A 24,817-nucleotide genomic window follows, 5' to 3' on the forward strand; every position below is an offset into this window, starting at 1 on the left:
TTTCCATAAAGACATGGTAAATATATTATATATATGTATATATCTATCCCTCAAAAAACAGAGTAAATGCAAATACTTTGAAAAGGGCAAAATGATGTACCATGTGTAAGATGCAAAATTTCACTTAAAATGAATTATCATTTTTTACATATGAGACATTCTTTTACCCAAGAGTTTTACCAAGAAACCCTATCATTTTGTCCAAATAGAAAAACTGCCACCCATTTTTCAGAAGGAAGAAACCCTGTTTCCATGTCTGCATTTAGACATGGGCCAGACCATTGCTTACCTCCCTCTCTGAATAGAAAAAGAGATCTTCATGGAGTTCTCCATCAGTCAAAGCAATGATGACGCTGGCTGTCCTGTATCCTGCTCAAGACAACACAGACCACTCAGTCCACCTGTAGCACTGTGGGAAACCCCCTCCCTGAGAGTCTGTCCCTTAAATGCTCAGCCACCTGAGGTCAATATTATGAGAATCAGCAATTCCGTGGGGGGGCAGGGGAAAGGGGTGTTGAAGCAACTCCTACATGAAGAAGAACGTGTCTGTGGGAACAGATTCTAGGGAAAGAGGTTTTATTTCTGAATTTCTCAGTCTTATCTCAAAAAATGGCCAAACCTGGTGAAATGGTTATAGGACTGATAGCTAAAGAAGTCAAATGTGGTGATATTCTATTAACAGTTCATGTGACTATACCCAAGGCCTGAGAGCAAACTCTACCACCTGATTTGTTCAGGGTCCTGACTAATAGGGACCACCTCTTGCAAAATTTGGTAAAGAGTAATTATCACCATGATTTAGAAGTTGATGGGTAGTTATTATAGCAGTTGGCAAAACTTACTAAAATTTTTTCAGTGATTTTTAGGTTTGGAGTTACATTGCTGATGACTGACTTATATTAACAAGGGTGGGTTGGTGTTGATGGTGTAGATGTTGGGTCTGTTCTGTTTGCTGTAGTTTAGAATGAAATAGAATATACACACTTCTACAGGCCTTGGAGGAAAAATCCTCACTGTAATATTGAATCCCTTTTGTGAGACTTCGATAAAGAAATGCTGTCCATGAAATATACCATAATGGTAGTAATTTAGAGTAGTAATCTAGAAATTTAGGGATCTTATTATAATCAATATTATTTCTATGTGGTGGGCATATAGAAATGTACTTAGTAAAGTACATTTTATACATTTTTTTTTAAATTTAAAGGAAGGAAAGTTTATGCCAAATTGGCATCCTAACCTTAATATTGTATCTAGTCACAGTATTTAGTCTCAGCTTGAGGCTGAGAGAGGATAAGAAAATTAAAATGGACATAATAAGTCAAGACTTTACTGACCCATCCAAGTATTTATGAATTAAATGAATTCAACAAACAAATCTTTTCAAGGGTATTATAGACTACAGCTTATAATAGGATCTTAATTACTTTACTATAACTTGGCAGCAACAGGACAGCAACATTTGACTTAATACATGCTGTCTTCTGATGCATTTCTTCTTTGAGATGAAGTATGTGTCCAAGGATTATAGACATTATTTTTTGAAATGTGAAATGACTAGGGTACTTTTTCCAAAACAAATGCAACAAAAAGTTAAGTAATTCATTATATAGTCTTACCTTGACTGTTTTCATAATAAATCTGTTCACTGGCCTGAAAAACACATGAAAGGGCTATTAAACATAAAGTAACTGTATGCCATTTCAAAGACCATGTAGGGTTGTGGGATCTGATGTTGAGGGGGCCGCCATGGCTCAGCTTTGATTCTTTATATAATTCACCCAGGCTTCACTCAATATCCATGGCTGACATTCAGCTAAAGTTACTCTAACATGAAACTACTCAACTGTGGACATGGATCAACCCATGTTGACTTAGACTTAGACTTGTTTTCCTTAAGGTTGAAATCATTGACATTCTGTCTCAACTGCTGAAGCACCAGGGGAATGAATGGAGGGGACTTATTTGTGGCATGATTCATGGGTGCTAGTTAAACATTAGATAACAAACCTTTTATTGGTGTCAGGGAAGGAGGAAGAAAATTCATTTCTTCAATTCTTTTGGATAGTTATTAGTGTACAAGCTAATGGGAAATTTTTTTAGTGTCTTACATTAGATGTTATTCAGTTTCCTTAATACATGTGCCTTATCTCATCAGCCATCTGTATGCTGGTGTTTTCATACCACATTTATATTTGGAGTTGAAAATTGTTTTAAAATTACCCTTTCAAATCCTTCATGCATGTAAGTGTCTCCTCCTGGCAGGACCTTCTGGAGTTCTTCTAGACCTTGACGGATCTGTTCCCTGAAATCCAAAGACACTCAATTAGTCTCATTGGAGCATTTTTGTAATTTGCTATTGATAGTCATATGCATTAATCTTTTTCTTATATCTGTGCTATACTGTCCTAACAATCCCCCAAATGCCTATCAGAGGGAAAGTCTTTGCAGTACATTATCCATTCAGAATCAGCCACAGTATAGGGGAAGCAAGATTTCAAGGATTGGGGCAAAGGATCCTTCTGCAGGAATATCCATCTGCTCTCAATAGTTTTCCATTTCCTTAGATGGATAAAATTTTCATTCTACCTTGAGAAAGAGTCTTAAAATACAACTGCTCTTGAGTGGACACATAGCAACTTAGACATCATTAAATAAACTTTATATCAAGATGCAAATGGCTCACATGAGCCAGAAAGAGGTAAGTTCATGGACCCAGAACAAGGTATGTGTGTGGGGGGGCAGGCATCCAGAGCAAACTCTGCCACCTTCACAGCTGTGCCAAAGGAAACCATGTAGTCAGTTTTGAAAACAAAAGCCCAGGCAATCCATGCTTTCCAGGACAACCAAGAGTGTTTTATGTGGGTTGGTGCCTATGTTTTCTTACACTGGTTGCTCATGGTGGCTATGGAGCAGGAAGAGGAAGTGGATTATGGTTGGAAAAGGGTCTGGCTGGCGCTGGAAAACACGGATGGTTTGGGAACCAAACAGAATCTTTGAGGACTATTCTCTCTCAGATGTAAGATGTCCATATTCATGTTCCTATGCTAAAAATGGCAAGAAAGTGTAATTTCTGGGGGAAAAAAATGAACTTTATTCACAAACTATAAGTGTATGAAAGAGTTTGAAATTACCCTCCTGTCACCGGGATTTCTTTAGTGGTAGATGGCAGAGATGCACTATTTAAATTAGGATAGGAAGCTCCTTTTGAGTAGCAAAAGAACCTAGCATAAACCTAGAACATTCATTGTGTACAACTTCCTGCTCAAAGATTTCTGATTTTATCCTCACAATAACCATTCCTAGTGGGGAGTACTGTGTTAATATTACAGAAATCTTGAGTTCAGAGAGGTTAAATAAGAGAGCAGAGACTTACAGTCAAATGTGTCTGACTCAAAAATGTCTTTCTATTTTGCCAGGCAGTCTCACAGCATACATTTGTGCTGGAGAAATGGGAAGTTTTCAATAACACCTCTATTAGTGAAGAGCAATGGAAACTTCTGACAATGTCTGAGTAATTATTGTATGCCAAGTTCTGCTGCTAACACACTACATATAATTAATTCACTTCTGCATTATGACTATTCTTCGAGGTTCACATTTCACAGATAAATGGGCAGGCTAGAGCACCTGAGCTTCCTTGTAGATGAAGACACTACTTAAAGTTCAGGCTGAGAAATTCAAAACACCTGCTACCCCCATCAAAACAAAGAGATGTTTTAACAAACTAGAGCTCAATAACCTATCAAATAACAGGAGCAAACATCCCAGAATAAAATTATTCACTAGAAAAGAGAACAATTTCTGACCTATACTTCTATATCACCTACAACCTTTGCCCAACACTGCATCTTGTACTTAAAAGTAGCCTAGAGTGGAAGTGGACACGAGACTATAATATACACTAAGACTGAGGAACTGGCTCAGAGGAGGACATCACTGTAGACTCCCACCACAAAACTCTGGCATCCACAGCACAGAAGGAAGATTGAATTCCTATTTACTGAGGGTGGTCTTCTGGTACCCCACTCCCCCAGTTGTCTTTTATATCTGCTAACCCTTGCCAGTACCAGCCCTCAGACTATTTCAACTGGTGCAAAGATGATAGTGTGAAAAATCTAACCTTATTACAACCATAAAAATTGAAAAATGAGAAGACAGAATAACACACTACAAATGTTGAGAAAAAAAGCCCTGAGAGGGGCCCCAACTCAGCAGAATTACAGAACATGACAGAAGAGGAATTCAAGGTAACAGATCTAATAACATGCAACTCACAAAACAAAAAACCAGAGCATATAAAACAACAAAAGAATAGGGCCTCCCTGGTGGCACAAGGGGTTAAGATGCAACCTATGAAGCTGTCCACAGCCTCTGCAGCATGAGTTTGATCCCCAGCCAGGCAGGGAGCAGCCCACATGGCGAGGCAGACCTCTCCTGTCTCGCCTGCTGCTCCCCTGAGCAGTGTACTTCAGTCAATCTGCCTGTTCTGTTCCCCACTCTGTTTTGGTGAATCCTCTCACCCCCCAAACCTCTGGCCTGTACCCCAACTCTTATATGCATAAATAAATAAATCTTAAAAAAAAAACACAAAAAAAGTAAATATGGATCAGTTACAATTACAAATAAGAGTTAAGAAAAATTATATATAATAAAAATATAATTGAGGGGGCTTCCCTGGTGGTGCAAGGGGTTAAGTCTCAGCACTATGAAGTGATCCACAGCCTCTGCAGCACAAGTTCAATCCCTGGCCAGGGAGCTAACCCACATGACACAACAGACCTCTCCTGTCTCTCCTTCTCCTCCCCTCAGCAGTTTATTTCAGTCAGTCTACCTGTTCTGTTCCCCACTCTGTCTCTGGTGAATCCTCTCACTCCCCACACCTCTGGTCTATACCCCAGCTCTTGTATGCACAAATAAATAAATCTTTAAAAAATATAATTGAGGGTCTCAATAGCAGACAAACAGAATCAGTGGAGGGAGTTAATAAGCTCAAAAATGCAATGTTAGAGATCACACTAATAGAACTAATAGAATAAAAAAATATAATAATGTAAGAACCCTTTGGGACAATTTAAAGAGACATAACCTCCATATCATAGTCTCAGAAGGAGAAGAGAAAGAAAGGCATAGAATATTTATTTAAAGAAATAACTAGTGGAAATCATCTCAATCTGGGAAATGAAACAAGACATTGTGATCGAGGAGGGCCAAAGAGTTCCAAACAAAATAATACCAGATAGACACACACCAAGACACATCATAATAAAGCCACTGAAAACCAATGACAAAGACAGAATATTAAAAACATCAAGAGGAAAGAGGATAACCTATAAGTGACACCAGCCAGACTCTCAGTGAACTTTTTAGTAGAAACATAACGAGCATGAAGGTACTGGAAGTAGATATTTAAAGTTCTCAAAGAGAAAGTTTTCCAGCCCTGAATTCTTTACCCAGCAAGATTAACATCCAGGACAAAAGAAGGAATAAGAAGCTTCATGAGGATCAAAAATTAAAAAATTTTCAACACCGAACCACAAGTGAAAGAAATTCTAAAGGGGCTACTATAAAGAACAAAACAATGAATGTCAAGACAACAGATACTTAAAACACAACATGGAGGAGGAAGAAAGTAACAATGTAGTCCATGTGAATGAGTTAGAGACCACACCATCCAATGGATCAGGACAACAGCTCACCATACACTAACCTCAGTAGATAGCTCAAAACAAAAACTTAGAAGTAACACATAAGACAATGGAAATGAAAGTTAAGCAGATATAATAGGATGCCCTCAAAAAATAAAAAGGACAAAACAAACAAAAACTCAAAAAGCAAAAACATAGCAAAATGACAATGAGCATTTATGTCTCAATAATCACCTTAAATGTAAACACCTTGAACTCATCAGTCAGAAGATGTAGCATGGCTGATGGAATTTTAAAACAAAGCCAACCTTCTGTTGTTTCAAAGAAACTCATCTTACCAACAAAGACAAGCACAGATTTAGACTTAAAGGCTGGAAGGCAGTTATACAAGCAAGTGGCAACCAATAATAATAATAATAAAATTAGGAACAGCTATATGATAAAATTAAGAAAAGTAATCAAAGATGGAGGCAGACACTAGGTTGTGATTACGAGTCTAATAAAACAAGAAGAAATTACATTCATAAGTTTGTATGCACTCAGTGAGCACTGAGATACATGAACAATAATAGAACTTAAGAGAGATTGAGGGCCTTCCTGGTGGCACAAGTAAGTCTTGTTAAGTCTCAGCACTATGAAGGTATTGGTTAAGTCTTAGCACTATGAAGGTATTGGTAGCCACTGCCCCACAAGTTTGATCTCTGGCCGGGGGACTAACCCGCTTGGTGCAGCAGACCTCTCCTGACTTGCCTGCTGCTGCCCTCAGCAGTTTATTTCAGTCAATCTGCCTGTTCTGCTCCCCATTCTGTCTCTGGTGAATCCTCTCGCCCTTCTCCACACCTCTGGTCTACACCCCAGCTCTTGTATGCATAAATAAATAAAATCAATCTTTAAAAAAGAAAGAGATTGATAACAACACAATAATACCAGGGAACTTTAGTACCCCACTTACAAAAATAGGCAGATCAATAAGACATCCTGTTGAATGGGAGAAAATATTTATACAATATATAACAACTGAGGGATTACTGTCTAAGATATACTAAAAATTCATACCATCAACAATAAAAATAAGTAACCCAATTAATACATGGACAGCAGATATGAACAGACAGTTCAAAAAGGATCTTCAGAAGACCATAAGACATGAAACAACGTTCATCATTACCTTGAATAAGAGATGCAGATTAAAATCATAATGAGATACCATCTCACATCCATGAGAATGACACATATTAAAAAGACCTCCAACAACAGGTGATGGAGAGGATGAAAAGAAAAATTACACTGTTGGTGGTAATGCAAACTGGTGCAACCATTTTGGAAGCAATTTAGTGCAATCTGGATTTAACTTAAAAAACTAAAAATGGGATTACCAGATGTCCCAGCAATCCCACTCTGGGGCATATAGCCAAAAAATATGATATGATCAACACAAAAACCCATATGTCCCACAATGTTGATAGCAGCATTGTTTATAATAGATAGGAAATGGAAGCATCTTAAATATCTATCAAGGGATGATTAGATGAAGAAGATGAGGTATATCCACACCAGGGATTATTATATATATATCCACAAGAAAGGATGAAATGAAGCCATTTTCAACAAAATGGAGGGATTTGAGAGAATATGTGTAGCAAAGTCATAAGTATAAAAACAAATACTGGGCATTTATACAGCAGAAAATTCAATAATGTAAAACACTTTCAAAGACCAGTAGACATCAATAAACATCATGGGGTCTCTGAGTTTAAGAGGGAACAGGAAAGGAAAGCAACAAGGGGATATGAGGGATGGTGGTGGGAAAAAATATGAAGTAAAAAGGGCATAGCTCATGAGGGTATTGCTGACAGCTTCTGAATGGATATTTAATAAGTCCTGTTTGCTTAAACATTAGTAGGTTTTTCTCAATAAAAATAATAGTTTGAAGAGATGAATAGGCAGAGGACAGAAGATTTTTGAAACTATTCTGTATGATACAACAATGATGGATATATGTCAATTGTACATTTTATCAAAACTCAGAGAATGTCTTATACCTGGTGTGAACCCTAATATAAACTGTGGGTTTTGTGATAATGTATCAATGTAACACATATACCACTCTGAATGTTCATGTTAGGGGAAACTTACAGCATGAGGGGTAGAGAATATACAGGAACTCTCTAAACTTTCTGCTCAAAAAAAAAAAATTAGCCTATTTGACTTTCCCAATCCAAATTAGCTACCTGTAGTAGACTTCCTCATGGCACTACATATTTTTTTCTTTTATAGCACATAGGACATTTTATAACTAATAACATTTTATTACATACTGATTTGTTATTTTTCTTTTTAATGTATAGACTTTTTTCTTGTGACTTAAAACTTTTTTTTAATTGAGGTAACATTGCTTTACAATACTATGATTCAGGCATACGAATTCACCCCTCTTCAGGTGTATGTTACCACCCCACACCCACCACTACGGCTCCCATAGACTTTAAACTCGCTAATGCCTTGGGATGTCTATTTTGGCCTCCACTATATCATCTGTGTCTACTGCAATGCCTGGAATAGTACAGGCATTAAACAAATATTTACTGAAGAGGCAAGAGGAGGGAGTGGATATCTCCACTGTTAATTATCCTGGGAAAAGGTCACTCTTGGGCCATATAAGGGGAGGCTAGACAAGAACTGTTTTGGTCATTGGACCTATGGCAAACCTGGGCCTGTGTTAATTATTATAAACTATTTTATGTGCTGTATTTTTTAACATCTCAAATCTTTCAATAAATCTCATCAAAAGCATAGTTGGATTTCAGCTCTGGTTTTTGGTGCATAAGAAGGAAGGATAAAGATGAGAGCAGTGTCCACAACCAAGGTCATAGAATTGGGAGTGGGGTAGAGAGGAGTTGAGATTAACAGTCATGTGGCAAAAGGCAACTTTGCCCTGCAGGTGGGCAGTCTCATGAGGTAACATGGAGGCAAGGTGGCATGAGGGGGAGACTGAAATATGAAGGTGCAAGCTAGGATAGGAAAATCAGGGTTTGTTTTTGAGCACAGAGGGATGACACCATAAAGCCCTTCAGAGTGCCTGGGTTAAGCTATGTGGGTGGGAGCTAATTTCCGACAATTCAGTGGGAGGAGATTGGGCATTATAAGTCAAAATGGTCTTCTTTGGTCATGGATTTGTGAGGTATGAGACACTCTTGGTAATATTAAAATTGGAATATTGTACAGGACTGACTGAAGCTTAAAACAGGCATTTTAGGGCGTGGAAAAGCTTCCTTGGCCTTACTGTATTTTATTCCCTGCCAAATAAAGTCTGGGAACTAGGGTGTTTTCTCTAAGCTCATTTCCTTTTCTTTAAGAGTATTTGCTTGCGCTTTCTCTTTTCTTAGTACCAGAACAAGCAAAGGCTGTTTGGAAAATGTCCTTCTCCTTGATGCTTTGTGTTTGGCAAGATATGAACTCACTGGTCCCAAGCAATGATCACAACCTTTCTATATACCACTGTATATAGAGCAAAATGACTTATGGCCCTACCTCTCTAGTTCTTGTACCCTAAGCACCCACAATATCTAAGCAAATGAAACATGGTTTCATGGGAATTATGGGGCCATTTAATTCTGGGATGATAAAACTACTAACAAAGGCCTATTTTTTAGTGCTCTCTTAGGAACATAAAAAGAACTGGGAGAAAGATCTTTTAAAGAGGGTGATAAGAACCTCTCTGAGGACTTGGTGATTACCAAATGAAATGTCATCTTCCTGGGAAATAAGAGAGGCTGCTATTAAACAGTCTCCTGTTTTCCTTGGTGGTTTCACATGTTTGCCAGTGTTCCTGCTTAGAAGTTAAGGGTTTTCAGGTCACATGTCTTGTGTTGCTTTTGTAACTCCTACAACACTTAATGACAGGCATAGAGAAGGTGATTTGTTGTTGAATGAAGGATTCCAGTTTAAATGCCTGCAGCTTAAATCCTCCGTTCATGTATTTCCACAACTGCTTATTGAACTTACACTGTGCACACAGAACTGTGCTAGTTTGTAGGGGTTCAGGGTGGGGAGAATCAGTCCTAGTGCCTGCTGGACTTTCTGTCCCCTTGGGAATTTTTCTTCATGAAGATTACTTCCTGGGATTCTGGTTGTGCTGTGACATTTTCATATTTGTCAATGAGAACACTAAGGGAAGAACACATAAGCACACCAAGAAGTACTTCCACAAGCTTTTTTCCTAAGTATCCTAGCGATGTTTCTACTGCAAAATCTTCCTTAAGGTTATGCAATGTCTACCACATTTCAGTCTATAAAAACAACCTTCACCACCACCCTAAAATAACCCAACAGCAGCTCTGCATTGTCAACTTCTTGCCTCCGAGTGAAAAAGCTTCATGGAGTTGGACTTTGCTCAAATGTCCTGCAGTTATTGGTTTCAGAACCTCAACTTATATAGTAAACACACATTACAAATGCTGCACTCACATTTCCAGATGGTCTTATGGCTCCAGTGTTGACCACAAAAAAACATAGAGTGAGCGGAACAGAAGAACACAGATTAATTTAAGACAATTTGCTGCTACTTCAGGAGTCATGAAATTTCACAACTAATTCTAATCATTTGTTTATAATGCATATTAATCATAACCTCTTTGGGATTTTTATCTAAGTATAGGCCAACATGGTTAATGATATCAAGAGATACACTGAGCCAAAGCTGTGTATATATGTACATTACATATATATGTACATATTCACACAATGAGATATATTTATAATATGCACAACTATTTATTCATTTCCTTCCTTTATAATTACTGAATTTATTTCAATAAAGTTCATAATATTCCTTTATTATCTTCTAACATCTGTGGGATCTACAGTATCATCCTCTTTCATTTCATTGGAACAGTTGCTCTATGGATTATATTTTCATCCTTATTTTATAACAGGCTGCCATAATTAATATTATGCCATTTCTTAAAAAAATTAAAGAACTCTTTAATATACTTCCATATAATTCCCATCCATCCTTTGTGTTATTATTGTTATATAGTCTACTTCTACATATGTAATAAGCTCCAAAATAGTTACTATTTCTGTCTTAAGCAGTCAATTGTGTTTTTATAAAGTGAAGAAAATATTTATTATTTTTCCTTTTTTTTGTGGATCTGGTTTACACATGATATTATTTTTCTTCAGCCTGAAGAATTCCTTTAGTGTTTATTTTTTGTAAGACACGTTGTGGTGAAGATTATTTTAGTTTTCCCCCTAGACTTTATTTTGTCTTAAACTTTGAGGACATCTTCACTGAATATAGAATTCTAAGTTGACTTTACTTCTTCTCTTTGAAGATGTTTATCCTTTGTCTTGTTTGGTTTTTTTTTTTTTCCTTCCTGGTGACAGCTTCTTTTTCCCCTTAGTAAAAGTTATTTTCATTGTTGCTCCTTTGCTTGTAATTTGTCTTTGCCCTCTGAATGATTTTAAGGTTATCCATTCATTCTGGTTTTTAGAAATTCAACTATGATTATACTTAGGTGATATTTTCTTTGTATTTGTCCTCTGGGGTTCTTAAAGCTTCTTGGGATACCATTTGTTATTCCTATCACATATTATATTAGACCACTTGATATTAACACAAAAATGATAGGATCGGCTTCATTTTATGACCCTCCATCCCCAATCTTTCCCTTTTTCTTTTTCAATTTAAATAATTTCTGTTAACTTGTTTTAAATTCTTCAATCACTTCTCTGTAGATATTATATTTTCCAGTTTTTACTCGTTTTTTCTTTTCCACCCTGATAGCCCATGTCTTGTTCTATTATATTTGTCTTTTCCTATAAAATTTTTGCATGATTACAATAGTTGCTTTGGAGTCCCTGTCTGCTGATTCTAATAATTAAGTCATCTGTGGTTTGCATCCTTTACTGAATTTTTTCTTGATTATGGTTTGCATTGTCCTGCTTCTTCCATGTCTCCATCTTTTTTTTTTTAATTAATTTATTTATTTATACAAGCACTGGGTACAGTCAGAAGCACAGGAGGGTGAGAGATTCACCAGAGTCAGAGCAGGGAACAGAACAGGCAGACTGACAAAGAAATACACTGCTGAGGGGAGCAGCGGGTGCGGCAGGAGAGGTCTGTCACACCATGTGAGTCCCTCGCCAGCAGCCAGGGATAGCAGCCCAGCACTCAACTGCTGAGTCACCAGGGGAGGCCCATGTCTCCATCTTTTAATTTGTAGTTCATACATTGTACATTAAAAAACGAGTGGAGACTTAGGTATAATACTGATTTATTTTTGCAGAGTGTAAGCCTCTTATCTTTGTGAGTTATGGTGGGGGCTGATTATTTAGATTCATCTTTGAATGCAGCTGAGCTTGGGCTGAGCTATAGCTTTAATTAGTGAGTTCCCTGTTATTAGCCCATCTACCAGCCTTCCTCTCTGCCCTGCCTTTGTGGTCTTCAGAGATTTTTATCAAATGTAGAGAGATCTTTAGTTGTTCATATCAAATGAGTACAAATAACAGGTACTGAAAGCTCTGTGTACATGGTGGGGCATGCCAGTTGGTTATCCACCTTTTGTCAATAGGATTTTGAGCTGGGAGGGAGTTAGCAGCTTCAGAATTTTGCTTTACTTTTGGAGTCAACTCTGGTTGGATTTCAGAATCCATGCCCCACAAGAATACATGAGATTATGCAATTTCTCTTTACTTTTTAGCAACTTACCTACTGCTATTTTCTTGGACAAATACAGAGGTATAGGCGAGGAGGAAAAATTATCAAGCTGATAGTTGTTGGTTTCTCTCTCTCTCTCTTTTTTTTTCTTCATTTGGGACTCTTTCACACAATCTATCTCTCTGGCACACATTGTTGTTTGAGGTTCAGCAGACTCTTCTTCATCTCTGCAGTCTCAGTCCATGGCTGACCTACTTTCCTATTGCCCATACCCTAGCCAGGCATCCACTCCTAAGTATGGAAGCTTCTGCAGATCTCTGCTCAATTATAAAGAGCTTGTTTTTCTCTGATCTAGACCATCAGTGCTTCCTGTGTGTCTGCTATGCCACTAGAGACATATGAATTTTATTTTCTCTGGACTTTTCTGGTTGACCATGGAAATGAACATTTTCACATCCTTCTACATCCTAAGCAGAAGCAGACATACTATAAAGGATTTTTTGACATGTTTGTGACTACTCATTTGTCTTAGGTCAGGAAGAGAAATAGTAGAGACTAATTACTAGAATATAAATACATACTAGTAACTCTCATCTTAAAAAAAAAAATCCTGTTACCCACCCCACACCCCACTTTCCTCTAGGTATTGATCAGTTTATTTGTATCTTTCTTCATGATATAACTTTTGGAAGAGTACTTTCTTCCTATTTTCTCTGTCTTTTCTGGTGGAGATTTTTATCAAATATAGGAGATCTTTGGTTGTTCATATCAAATGAGTACAAATAACAGGTATTGGAAGCTCTGTGTACATGGTGGGACATGCCAGTTGGTTATCCACCTTTTGTCAATAGGATTTTGTTATTGTTGAGAATTCTCAATAGTGTAGTACATTTTTTTCCTCTGAGATATTTATATCTATAGAGAGGTGGTTTTCAAACTCTCTAGTATTAAGTCTAGAATTCAACAAAGGGAAGAGCTGGAAGTAACATTTGTTAATAAATGTCTCCATCATATCCATGTGTTGGTGTCCCTGACACAAAACCATTCCAATGCCAGAAAATTTCCTTCTCTTCTCTGGTAGAGCTAGAGGGGTGGTATTTTCAGATATCACGGAAATGGGTGATTCTGAAGGTTGAGCTTTTCCTTAGATTAACTTGCTTTGCAGTATTATAGTTGTCAGCTTCTAACCATTCTTTGCCCTTTTCAGTATTTTATAGTTCCAGTTTTGAGCTTTCCAGAGTTCTGCAAGGCCATAAGACTTGTTCCTCTTCAGCATCTCTTGCAGAGTTATTTTTCATTTTTTCCCCCACACTATTTACATTCTTTGTCACTCCTCCATCCTCTTTTGTCCTCATATTTTTTAATATTTTAAGTATTTCCTAGTTTCTTCAAAGATAGTTTTGTGGTTTTGTTTCACATTCTCTGGTTTGGGGTATCTTTTGAAGAGAAAAGGGCAAAATATCTTTATATCCTTCATTTTAAAATTGGAAGCATTCACCTTTTAACTCTTTCTGCTCTGATTTCGATTTCCATTATTCTGATGAAATTGTTTTTCTCAAGTTTCCAGTGATCTCCGTATTGCCAATTGATAGTCACTTCTCTGGCTTCCTCTTATCCCATGCTCATGGTAGTCTCATCCTTCCTGTGATTTCAGTGATTGAAAAGGGAAGAGACTTAAGAACTAAATTAATAAATGGAGACATTTATTAACAAATGTTGTTACTTCCACTGCTGAGGCATGTCTAGCAAAGTTCTCTGAACTTTAGAGTTCTCAAATGTAAAATGAAGGTGTGGAACTATAAGATCTACCAGGTCTCATCCAACTCAGAATGCTGCATCTGATCTTTTGTGGGGCAGAAACAGAACCTGGGCATATTCTGGAGCTGGAGAGGTTCCTCGTCTACAGTGTGATATAGGGTCAAATGCAGACCACTAGAAGTTTACTAGAAGGAACCTCTCAAGGGATTTCCATAGGACATTATGATAAATGTTTTCAATCAAACTCCTCTTTGTACAGCTCTAATTTGGTCAGTTACTCATTTGTGCAGTGGTGTTTACCATACAGTTTCCTATAATGTCACTTTGCTTCTGAAACAAATCCCCTTAAGATCCTCTCCATTGGTAATCCTTTTACCCTCTTGACTCATATCTTGCAGGAGATGGAGGTGGTGAAAGTGGGTTCTTATTCAAGATTGCCTAAAATACAGCTTCCTTCTATGAGAAATTTCTATTATACGCCTCTTGTACTTCAGTGGGAACTGAGTATTCCCAGGGGCTGGTGGACATTTACAGTAGTCAGGTGGATGTATTGAGCTCAGTACTATTGACCACAATTAGTGTTTGGAAAGCTGTCACATAGAATAGCATGCTTCTAAGTCCTGTGCAACAGGGCTTGTGGTGCCCTGAGTTACCTTCTCCCATAGAAGTTGAAAGTAGAAAGCACTAAGGTGATAGTAGGTATCTTGTCTTCTGTTTTGGTCATACAACATCTCTTTAGTGTAGACTGGTGGGTGCTAGAGTTCTTTGTGAAAATAGGACTTCCACACAACACTTTGGAGCAATGTTGGGCTGGAGGTAGGAGTAGGTATGAGTATACTATGTCCATGCTGGATAATCAAACTCACAAAGACTTAAGAGGCTATAATCTGCTTAATAAGAAGAGTTGGGGATCATGCAAGGTGTCGGGAGGCTGAGAGACAATGAGAGCTCTTATAAATCACTAGTGCAAGTATAAATTGGCCCTTCTGAGAAACAACTGAGTCATTCCTAGTGAAGTTATATATTCACATACTATAAGATCTAGCAGTTTAATCTCTGGTTATATATCTTGATTCTGTTCCCCCAGGAGACAGGCACAGAACATTCATTGCAACTTTACGTTAATAAGCAAAAAGTTAGAAACAAACTGGTTGTTCATGGTTAAGGGACCAGATAAGTACATTATTACAGTAGAATACTATATAGTAGGGAAATATACATTAAAATGAACTAAGCTAGATATATATATCTACATAGAAAATGTCTCAAAAACGTGTTAAATGTGAAAAATTGGTTGAAGAAAAATACATATAATGTGACCATTTATTATAGTTTAATATGAAAAAAGTAAAATACTGCTTATGGGTACACAAATGTATATAATGTTCATTGAAATGATAAACCCCAATTCAGGATGGTGATTATCTCTGATGAGGAAAAGGAAAGGGGAGTGTACTTAGCAGGTGTCAATACCAGTAACATTTTATTTTATAAGGTTGGTGGTGGATAATAAATGAGTGTTCCTTATGATTTTTACATTTTTATAACACTTGAACTACTTAATAATTTTTAAAAAATTGTTGTGGGTGAGTAGCAAAGACTAAATTGGCAACATGTGAGGAAGCATTCAGGGTCTTTCAGAGGCACCTCAGAATCTAAGGTTCAGGTCCCTGCTCTGTAGGACCAGGGACTAAGAGTAATGGACAGAGCAGGTGCTTTCACTGTGGAGCTGCCTCATGTTGGCCAACTGTGGAGACATTTGTTGGACAACATTTGTTGGTTTTGGCTGTCTAACTTAGGAACGCTGCCATACTTTGGTTCTTCTTCTTGCTGGCTTCATCCAGATAAGAGTATTTCTGAATGCTATTCTGTCAGTTTTATCCTTTACATGTATCAGTATGTTTATGAGGGATGGTAGATGAGGAAAGAAATTAACACTTCCTGGGTATCTTTGATGGGCTGGGGTCTCTGCCAGGAACTTTCCATGCATTAACTCACAAAACCTTACCAGCAACACCATATGATGGACATTGTTATCTTCATTGTATGTATGAGAAAACAGACTCAAAGAAGTGTATGAATAGGCACGTGCCAGTGGAGCCTGGAGTGGAAATCAAACTGGGTCCTGGTCCAAAGACTGTGGTGCTCAAATTTGATATGGGACTGTATACTATGCACAAAGATATGGGACATATCTTTTCCTGGAGCACAAAATTTGAGAAAGAACATGATTTTTCTATAAAAGCAAGCATTGGTAAATTATGGGATAGAATACAAATGCACATGCATTTTAAAGATGAAAGATTTTGAAGATGTCTCCTACTTTCAGTGGGCTACTTCAAAACTACACACTACAATGCTAGGGATACAGTTTTATGCTTTTCTACTAAGAGGTGTCCACCAGAAGAAGAGTGTGAGAGGCACTGACCACATTACTCAAACAAATCAGTCTGTTCCCAGACCTGCTAAATCGATCCAAGCAGGGTTCTTCCTACCACCATCGTTATGACTCAGTATGAGGAGCCCTTAGACAAGCATCCTCAAGAGACACTGCCTGTACACTCTTGTTTGCAAGAAGTCTCACTATAACCATCAGACAAAGAAGATGATCACTTTTCCTGGTCTCATGATAAAATGTTATTTTTCTACCTGTATCTCTCTATGTAGGAACAGATTAGCTAGATATTAAGAATGTCAGAGAAGGATGTGAGCCAGGGAGAGTTGGTGGATATGTTGGAATAATTTGAGTAGGTGTGTCCAGGTGGATTTGAGGCAATCCCTTAGCTGCTTGTCAAAACCCTTCAAATAACCACAATGACACAACACTTAGTATGTGCCTGACATTGTTAATCCTTCCAACACATCTGTGAAGTAGGGGCTACTATATTCATTTCACAGATGAAGAAACAGAGGCATAGAGAGGTAAGGAGATTCCCCTTGGCTCAGACCTTATGATATTATCTCCTAGTCAATAGGACAAGAGAATAAATGCTCCTCTCCTGTTCTCTTAATTTTGTCATCAAATTTTCTTGTACCTAAATGAATAGTACCTCACACTACAAAGATTCCATGTTCTTTTAAGTGCAAAATATCTGCAGACTCTTTTTCTCTCTTATTATTTTTAAATTTAGAAAAGGTTTTTAGAACTATGTCTCCTGGTAATGACAGCCTGTAATCATTCTGCTCCAGGAATCAAGTGATGTGTTCAGAATATGTCATTTTCCCCAGTGACACTAATGGTAAAACCACACTCTCAACCAAAGCAAAGGATGACTGAGAGGGCTAGAGAAATGTGGTCTCTTGGTTTCCATTCAGCAGTTTGAGCCAAGTGTTCTTGGCTTTCATTCCAACCCCTTAAGCAATAAGCAAGATACTTAACCTCTTAACCCCATGTGCAAAATGCTGATGCTACTGCTTCACCTCTTTGTGAAGAGTATTTCCAACCTGAAACTGAAAGGTTATGAAAATGAAATTTGCAGTGGGCACATGATTTCAGGGAACTGTTTTTTGAAGAACTTCTAGGGTTTTAGGTGATAACTTGTGTATGCTTAAAATAAAATGCATATGCTTTAAAACTGTTAATTTAAAACTGTAAATAAGAGTAAAATTGTATGCTTATATTTGTTGTTAGTTTAATATTGTACATCAGAGTAAAATTGTGGGAAGCCCTGCAGTAGAATATAGATACTGGTTAAGAGTGTGGACATTGGGACAGTGATGTCTGGACACAAATCCAAGCTTTTAGACTTTTATGGCACAGTGGCCTGCCACCTTCTTTGTCTCAGTATCCCTACTTATAAAATACATGTATCAAGAATATAATTCTCCTAACAATTCTACAGGGTAGGTATTATCATTTTTTCTTATTATGGAAGAGAATATTTGATGTTATTAGTACATAATAAGCAACTTATGAAAGTTTAGATACATAAATGCATTTGCACAAATACATAGTGGTCACTTCATTTGGGTCTTCTGTCAATAAGAAAAAAAATGACAGTAGCTTACACACAGAAGCAGTGAGTTGGGTGGACAATGTAATATAGTAGAAAACCACTGGCTTTAAAAATTTTTAATTTTTAGAGTTTAAAAAAATTCTGCTATCACTGATTACTTATATGAAGGTGGCAAATAATCAACTCTCTACAAATGACTTTCCTCGGGAGTAAAATGAGGTGAATGGGTTGGATAAGACATACTAATTCTTTGACCCACAATTGTTTGTTATGCTTTGTTTTTAGAATCTAATCTTCTAAACTTGTAAAGTTTAGCAGTAAAGTTTAGTCAGAGATAATGATCTGACCCTATATATTTAAGGCCATCTTTTCCTTCTAAAATACTATAAAGACAGTTAAACTAGTATATCAGAGGAAATGCTTTTCACTGCTGGAAAATAGGTAAGGGTGCCATACATATAGCAGATACTTGGAAGAATTCCTGCAAGTAGCAGAGCAGCTGAGATCAGAGGGAAGGACCAACCAACCTGGAACTCCAGGACATGAAAAGGAAAGTGTGTGGTAGATGGGAGAAATTAACACAGTGGCTTGCCACCTAAATCTCAGCACTGAATAACCTAGTTGTTCCTTTTTAAAATCACAGTACTAAGGAAGAAGTCTCAGAAGTTGGAAGGAATGAGGACCAATTTGAGGAATTTGAGAATATTTCTCACTTGAAGCAAACTGATATGAAAAATGGGAATACTTAAGGGCCTCCCTGGTGGCACAAGGGGTTAAGCACTGCACTATGAAGCAATCCAAAGCCTCTGCCGCAGGAGTTCAATCCCCGGCCAGCCAGGGAGCAACCCATATGGTGCAGCAGTTCTTTCCTGACTTGCCCGCTGCTCCCCTCAGCAGTGTATTTCACTCAGTCTGCCTGTTCTATTCCCCACTCTGTCTCTGGTGAATCCTCTCACCCCCCACATCTATGGCCTGTACCCTAACTCGTGTATGCATAAATAAATAAATCTTAAAAAAAAAAAAGAAATGGGAACACTTAAAACAACTCTTAATCAGACATGATAAAAATTTCCCTCTCCTAACACAATAGAAAGGACACACACACACACCAGGAAAAATTTGGGAACAGAAAAGTATTCATAGGGTTGGAAGATACAATTTGTCAGCTTAAAAATGCAATGGCATTAAAAACTGATCAGAGAGATGGAAGAAGCCATAGATAGATGGAAAATATCTTGAGTTCATGAATTAGAAGACTTAATATTGTTAAGATGACAATATTGCCCAAAGTAGACTACAGATTCAATGCTATCCTTATTAAAATTTTATGACTTTATTTTTTTGCAGTGATAGAAAAACCTGAAATACATACGGAATTATAAGGGATACTATAATATAAATAGCCAAAACAATCCTGAAAAAGAGCAGAAGTTGGAAGATTTACATTTTCTGACTCTTAGTTTCAAAACTTACTACAAGGTACAGTAATCAAAACAGTTTATACTAGCATAAGAACAGACATAGGCCAGTGAAAACAGAAGACACAAAACAAAACTTTGCACGCATGGTCAAATGACTTTGGACAAGATTGCCAACCATTCAATGGCAGAAAAGACAGTTTTTCAACAAATGGCTCAATGAAAACTGGATATTCACATGCAATAGTTGGGTCTTTATTTTAAACTATACAAAACTATTAACTCAAAATAAATCAAGGGCCTAAACATAAGAGCCAAATATAAAAGTCTTAAAAGAACACAGGGGAAAGTTCAATGACATTTGATTTGGCAGTTATATCTTAGGATATGAAACTAAAAACAAAGGTAACAAAAGAAAAAAAATAGGCAAATTTTGGACTTCACCAAAATTTAAAACTTTTGTGCATCAAAGGACACAATCAACAGAGTTAAAAGTCAACCTATGGAATGGGGGAAAAAACCTGCAAATCATATACCTGATAAGGTATTAATATCTAGAATATATAAAGAATTCTTAGAACTCAGCATTAATAACAACAATAAAAACAAGCCAACTAAAAAATGGACAACAGATTTGACATTTCTCCAAAGAAGATGTATGAATGACCAATAAACACATGATAAGAAGCTCAACATCACTAATCATTAAAGAAATACCAATTAAAATAAGATATCATTTCACAGCACTAGAATGGCTGTTATGTATAAAAAAAAATAAGTGTTGGGAAGAGTGTGGAAAATTTGCAACACTTGTGCATTATTGTCTGCTTCAAAGTGGTATAATAGCCAGTGTGGGAAGCAATATGGTGGTTCCTCAAAAAATTAAACAGAATTACCATGTGATCCCGCAAATGAATGTCTAGGTATTTACCCAAAAGAATTAAAACAGGGATTTGGACAGATATTTACATGCCAGTGTTTATACCATTATTACGCACACCATCAATTTCTCAAGCTCTATATGGAAAGATGAAAACAACCCAAATCTCCATCAATGGATAAATAAAATGTAGCACACATTTTATTACAGTTATGCGACACTTAACAACAAAGATAAGCTCTGAGAAATACATTGTTAGGAGATTCTGTAGTTGTGTGACCATCACAAAGTGTAATTACACAAACTAGATAGACTACTACACACCTAGTTTCTATGTTATAGCCTGTTGGCACCACTGTCTTATATGCAGTCAGTTGACTGAAATGTCATTAAATAAGGCATAACTATATACATACAATGGAATATTATTCTGTCTTAAAAGGGAATCAGATTCTTATATATGCATCTTGCAACATGGATGGATCTTGAAAATATTATGTTATGTGAAATAAACCAGACACAAAGGTTAAACATGTAATTATATGAGGTACCTAAAAAAGGCAAATCTATAGAGACAGAAAGTAGAATAGAGATTAACAAGGGGCTAGAAGAGAATTTCTGTTAGGATGATGAAAAAGTTCTGGGTATGGATAGTGGTGATGGTTGCACAACTTGACACCACTGAATATGCTTAAAACAGTTAAATGTATGTTTAAAACAGTTAAATGGTATGTATATTTTACCACAGTAAAAAAAAAGTGCAATGGAAGCAGTGAGCAGTTTTGCAGTTGGATACTGCAAAACAAAAACAAAAGAACTTGAGTTGGTGAATTATAAGACATCAGTAAAACATTCTCCAAGAATGCTAAGAAAAATGATACATAAAAATTATACTTAGAATATAAAAGAGATGTTGGATAGATTCAAGAATCCAATATACTAAGTAAAAGTAATAATAAGAAATAATAAAAACATTTTCTTAAGACGCAGAAGTTTATTAAGTTGTCGGATGAAATTGCCAAAGACCTATACAAAGTATAATGCATAATTAATGAAAGGACATACACCTACATAAATTTTCATGACTATTTTTTTAATTCCAAAGGTAAAGAAAATTTTTTCCTAAGTATTCAGGAGAAAAAAGCCTTCCTGCAAAAGAGAAATATGCTAAATTGGCATCCCTCCTTTTTCTAATGTATGCAAACTGACGTTGTGTCAATGTCTGTAGTAAATTTAGGGGAAGAGGTTACTTATCTGGAGGTGAATAACAACAATTCTCAAGTAGGAACTTAGAAAACTTAATATTCACATAATCTTCTGGAAAATTTTACCTAAAAAAAGACTCAGTCCACTGATAAATTGAAGAATAAAATAAAGTACAAACTTTGAGAAATGGAAAGGAAATATATGTACATATATGTATAAATTATAAAGCAACATGTTGGAGATTCAAATAAAACATGGTGAAAGTGTTAAAATATCTCACTATCTTTATAGTAAACACAAATATTTATAAAATATATTAATTTAATCAATATATATTTTTTCTTTTTTTCTTTTTAAAGATCTATTTATTCATGCATACAAGAACCGGGGCACAGGCCAGATGCGCGGGAGGGTGAGAGGATTCACCAGAAACAGAGTGGGGAACAGAACAGGCAGACTGACAAAATACACTGCTGAGGGGAGCAGCGGCGAGACAGGAGAGATCTGCCGCGCCATGTGGGACCCTTGCCGGCCTGTGGGGATCGAACCCACGCTGTAGAGGCTGCAGACAGCTTCACAGCGCTGCGCTCAACTGCCTGCGCCACCAGGGGAGGCCCATAATCAATATATTTCTTATATTAAAAATTCAATTCATCTAAGTATACAAAATCTCTAACATCCCTGGATGGTGAGCACAATTTGATCATATATTAGTCCACCAACAAAAATTAATAAATTTATTATTTTGTTTACCACTAAAATAGTAAATTTAAAAAGTAGAGATTATATAAATCACATTTTTGAAATAATGAAATGATTCTAGAAATTGAGAAAAATTTAAAAAATAAACCAAAAACTTGCACAATCTTTTTACCCCAAACATGGCAATATTGTATATATAAACTAAAATAACTGAATACTCTTAATATTAAATATTGATAAGCAATATCCCACTTACATTAAATCAAATCCATAACTATAATAAAAGAATAAACTATGATAAATAAAATGTATTCCAGGAATGTCAGAGTAGTGTTTCATCAGGAAATCTTTTGATTTAAAAAAATAAAATAAAATTTTCAGATGGAGAGGAAAAAGGAAATAAAAGAAAAATATAATTACCTTTATATGGCAAAAATGTATTTAATATAAGTTAATTAATTTCAGATAAATTTTTTAAACTAGCATTAAGAATAATTCCTCAATATAATTCCTCAATATAATGATAAAACATCTCTATGAAGTCAATGTACCATAAAACACATAACTGTAAAATACAAGTCATTTGCAGTAAAGCTTGAAAATTTTAGTCAAGACTATTGACATAGTCTTCTTCTGATACAAACCATAATCTCCCTGACTTGCAAATTTTTAAAATTTATTTTATAGGGTTCAATAAAAAGCCACAGACCCCAAAGTACAGGTTCACTGCTCTATATTAAATCATAATAATTTGAGAAAAAAAAAACAGAAAATAAATTAATGGAAGAAAAAATTTAAGCTGCCTAGCAATATATTTAAATAAATTTAAATAAATAAATAAATTTAAATAAATAAATTTAAATAAATTTAAATACAAGTTTAAATAAGTTTAAATAAATCCTATGGGGAACTGACCTGAAGAAAATAATAAAATCTTACTGAGGGACATGAAAGAGAAGTGATTTATCCTTTAATAAGAAAATAGATAATATAAAAATGCAGCACCATTTTGCTAAGGTTACTCTGCACTTTTTATACAATTCAGATAAAAACCCCAAGAATATTTGGAACAGAAAAAATTATGTGAAAAGCACATTGTAGGGGAAAAAAACCCCACAAATAATGAGGAAGATTTTCACCCAAAATTAGAATTGAGAAGGGACTGGTGAGCCATATGTTAAAACCAAGTAAAACAATGTAATTCCTGTAGAGGAACCAACGGAACTGCAGAATAGAACAAATAGTACATACATCAGAATAGAAACCCAGCAAATGGATCCAAGTCTATTAAAACATTCAGTTTTTGGGCCTCCCCGGTGGCGCTGCAGTTGAGCGCTGGGTTGCGAGGCTGCCAGCAGCCTCTGCAGCGCCGGTTCAATCCGCGGCCGCGGGGTGAGGGTCCCACATGGCACACAGACCTCTTCTGCCACCTGCTGCTCCCCTCAGCAGTGTACTTCGCCAGTCTGCCTGCTCTGTTCTCCCCTCTGGCTCTGGTGAATTCTCTCACCCTCCCGCGCTTCTGACTGCACCCGGTGCTTGTATAAATAAATGTCTTTAAAAAAAAAAACTCAGTTTTTTAAATCGGCAGTAAAATATTACTTAGCAGATGAAACTGACTGAACACTTGGGGAAAATAGATGGATCTTTGTTTTATAACCTATATCAGAATAGATTGTAGAAGAAATAACCTAATTGTAAAAACAATTCTAAAAAATTGTATAACTAAAGGTAGTCATAAAAAGAACAATAGCAGCTCAATCATGATTATGAGTACTAATGCCAACCTTCTGAATAACAAAAAGAAAACAGAATTCATTTTTTATTAAAATATAAAAATTTCAATTGTATAATAAAATAATAATTTACACTATCCAATTTTTATAACATACAATTAAGATAGGCAAGAATGATCCAATATTAAAAAAAATCTTTTTAATGCATTTCACTCTTTTACTTGGTCAAAGAAAAATATATAATCATCTCAATAGATGCCAAAAATGCATTTGAATAAATTGAGTATCTATTCCTGATTTCTTTTAAAGGAAGAATTGGACTCCTTTGAAATGATCTCATTTCCAAATGATGAAACATCTGAAGTATTTAAATGAAGGTCAAGAAAAAGATGAGGGAATTTTCTGGGAATCATATGCACTAGTTAACACTAAAATAATTTATTTTATTTATTTTATTATCTAATTAACATTAGATAGTTTATTATGCTAATGAAGAAAGTAACAAAATTTGTTATCATTTTTAAATCGTTTTGCAATCAGATGAAGCTAAGAAATTTTAGAAAACCAACATGACATAATGCAAAGCACATGAGTTGTACTGAATCCAGAATCATAATGGTTCTGTGATTTTTATTATTTATTTGATATGAGTAAGTTATCTAAACTCTGTGAATCTGTGTCCTTACCTTAAATGGAAGTAACAATGGACAAGATGGAATAAAGTTGCTACTGGCTTTATCTCCTGCTAATTATAACAAAACTCTGAACAAAATTAAAAAGCAACCACATGAGGACTCTGAAAATGAGGACACATGAGGACAAAGCAGATGAACTGGGGAAGGCAGTTAAAACCTG

General features: G+C 36.1%; 1 protein-coding gene across 1 annotated transcript in view; it reads right to left on the minus strand.

Annotated features, from left to right (window-relative positions):
- The window catches only part of ANTXR1 (ANTXR cell adhesion molecule 1), a gene marked incomplete at its 3' end in the record, with an annotated part of 210,237 nt that overhangs the window by 152,497 nt on the left and 32,923 nt on the right, over positions 1-24,817 (minus strand). Inside the window, exons 4-6 of the mRNA XM_084234447.1 lie at positions 2,224-2,305; positions 1,620-1,653; positions 290-369 (exon numbers count right to left, since the gene is read on the minus strand). Of these exons, the coding sequence (XP_084090573.1) occupies positions 290-369; positions 1,620-1,653; positions 2,224-2,305 (196 nt within the window). The remainder of the gene's footprint in view (positions 1-289; positions 370-1,619; positions 1,654-2,223; positions 2,306-24,817) is intronic.

The sequence above is a fragment of the Talpa europaea genome, assembly GCF_964194135.1.
Source record: "Talpa europaea genome assembly, chromosome: 6".
Taxonomy (NCBI): Eukaryota; Metazoa; Chordata; class Mammalia; order Eulipotyphla; family Talpidae; genus Talpa; species Talpa europaea.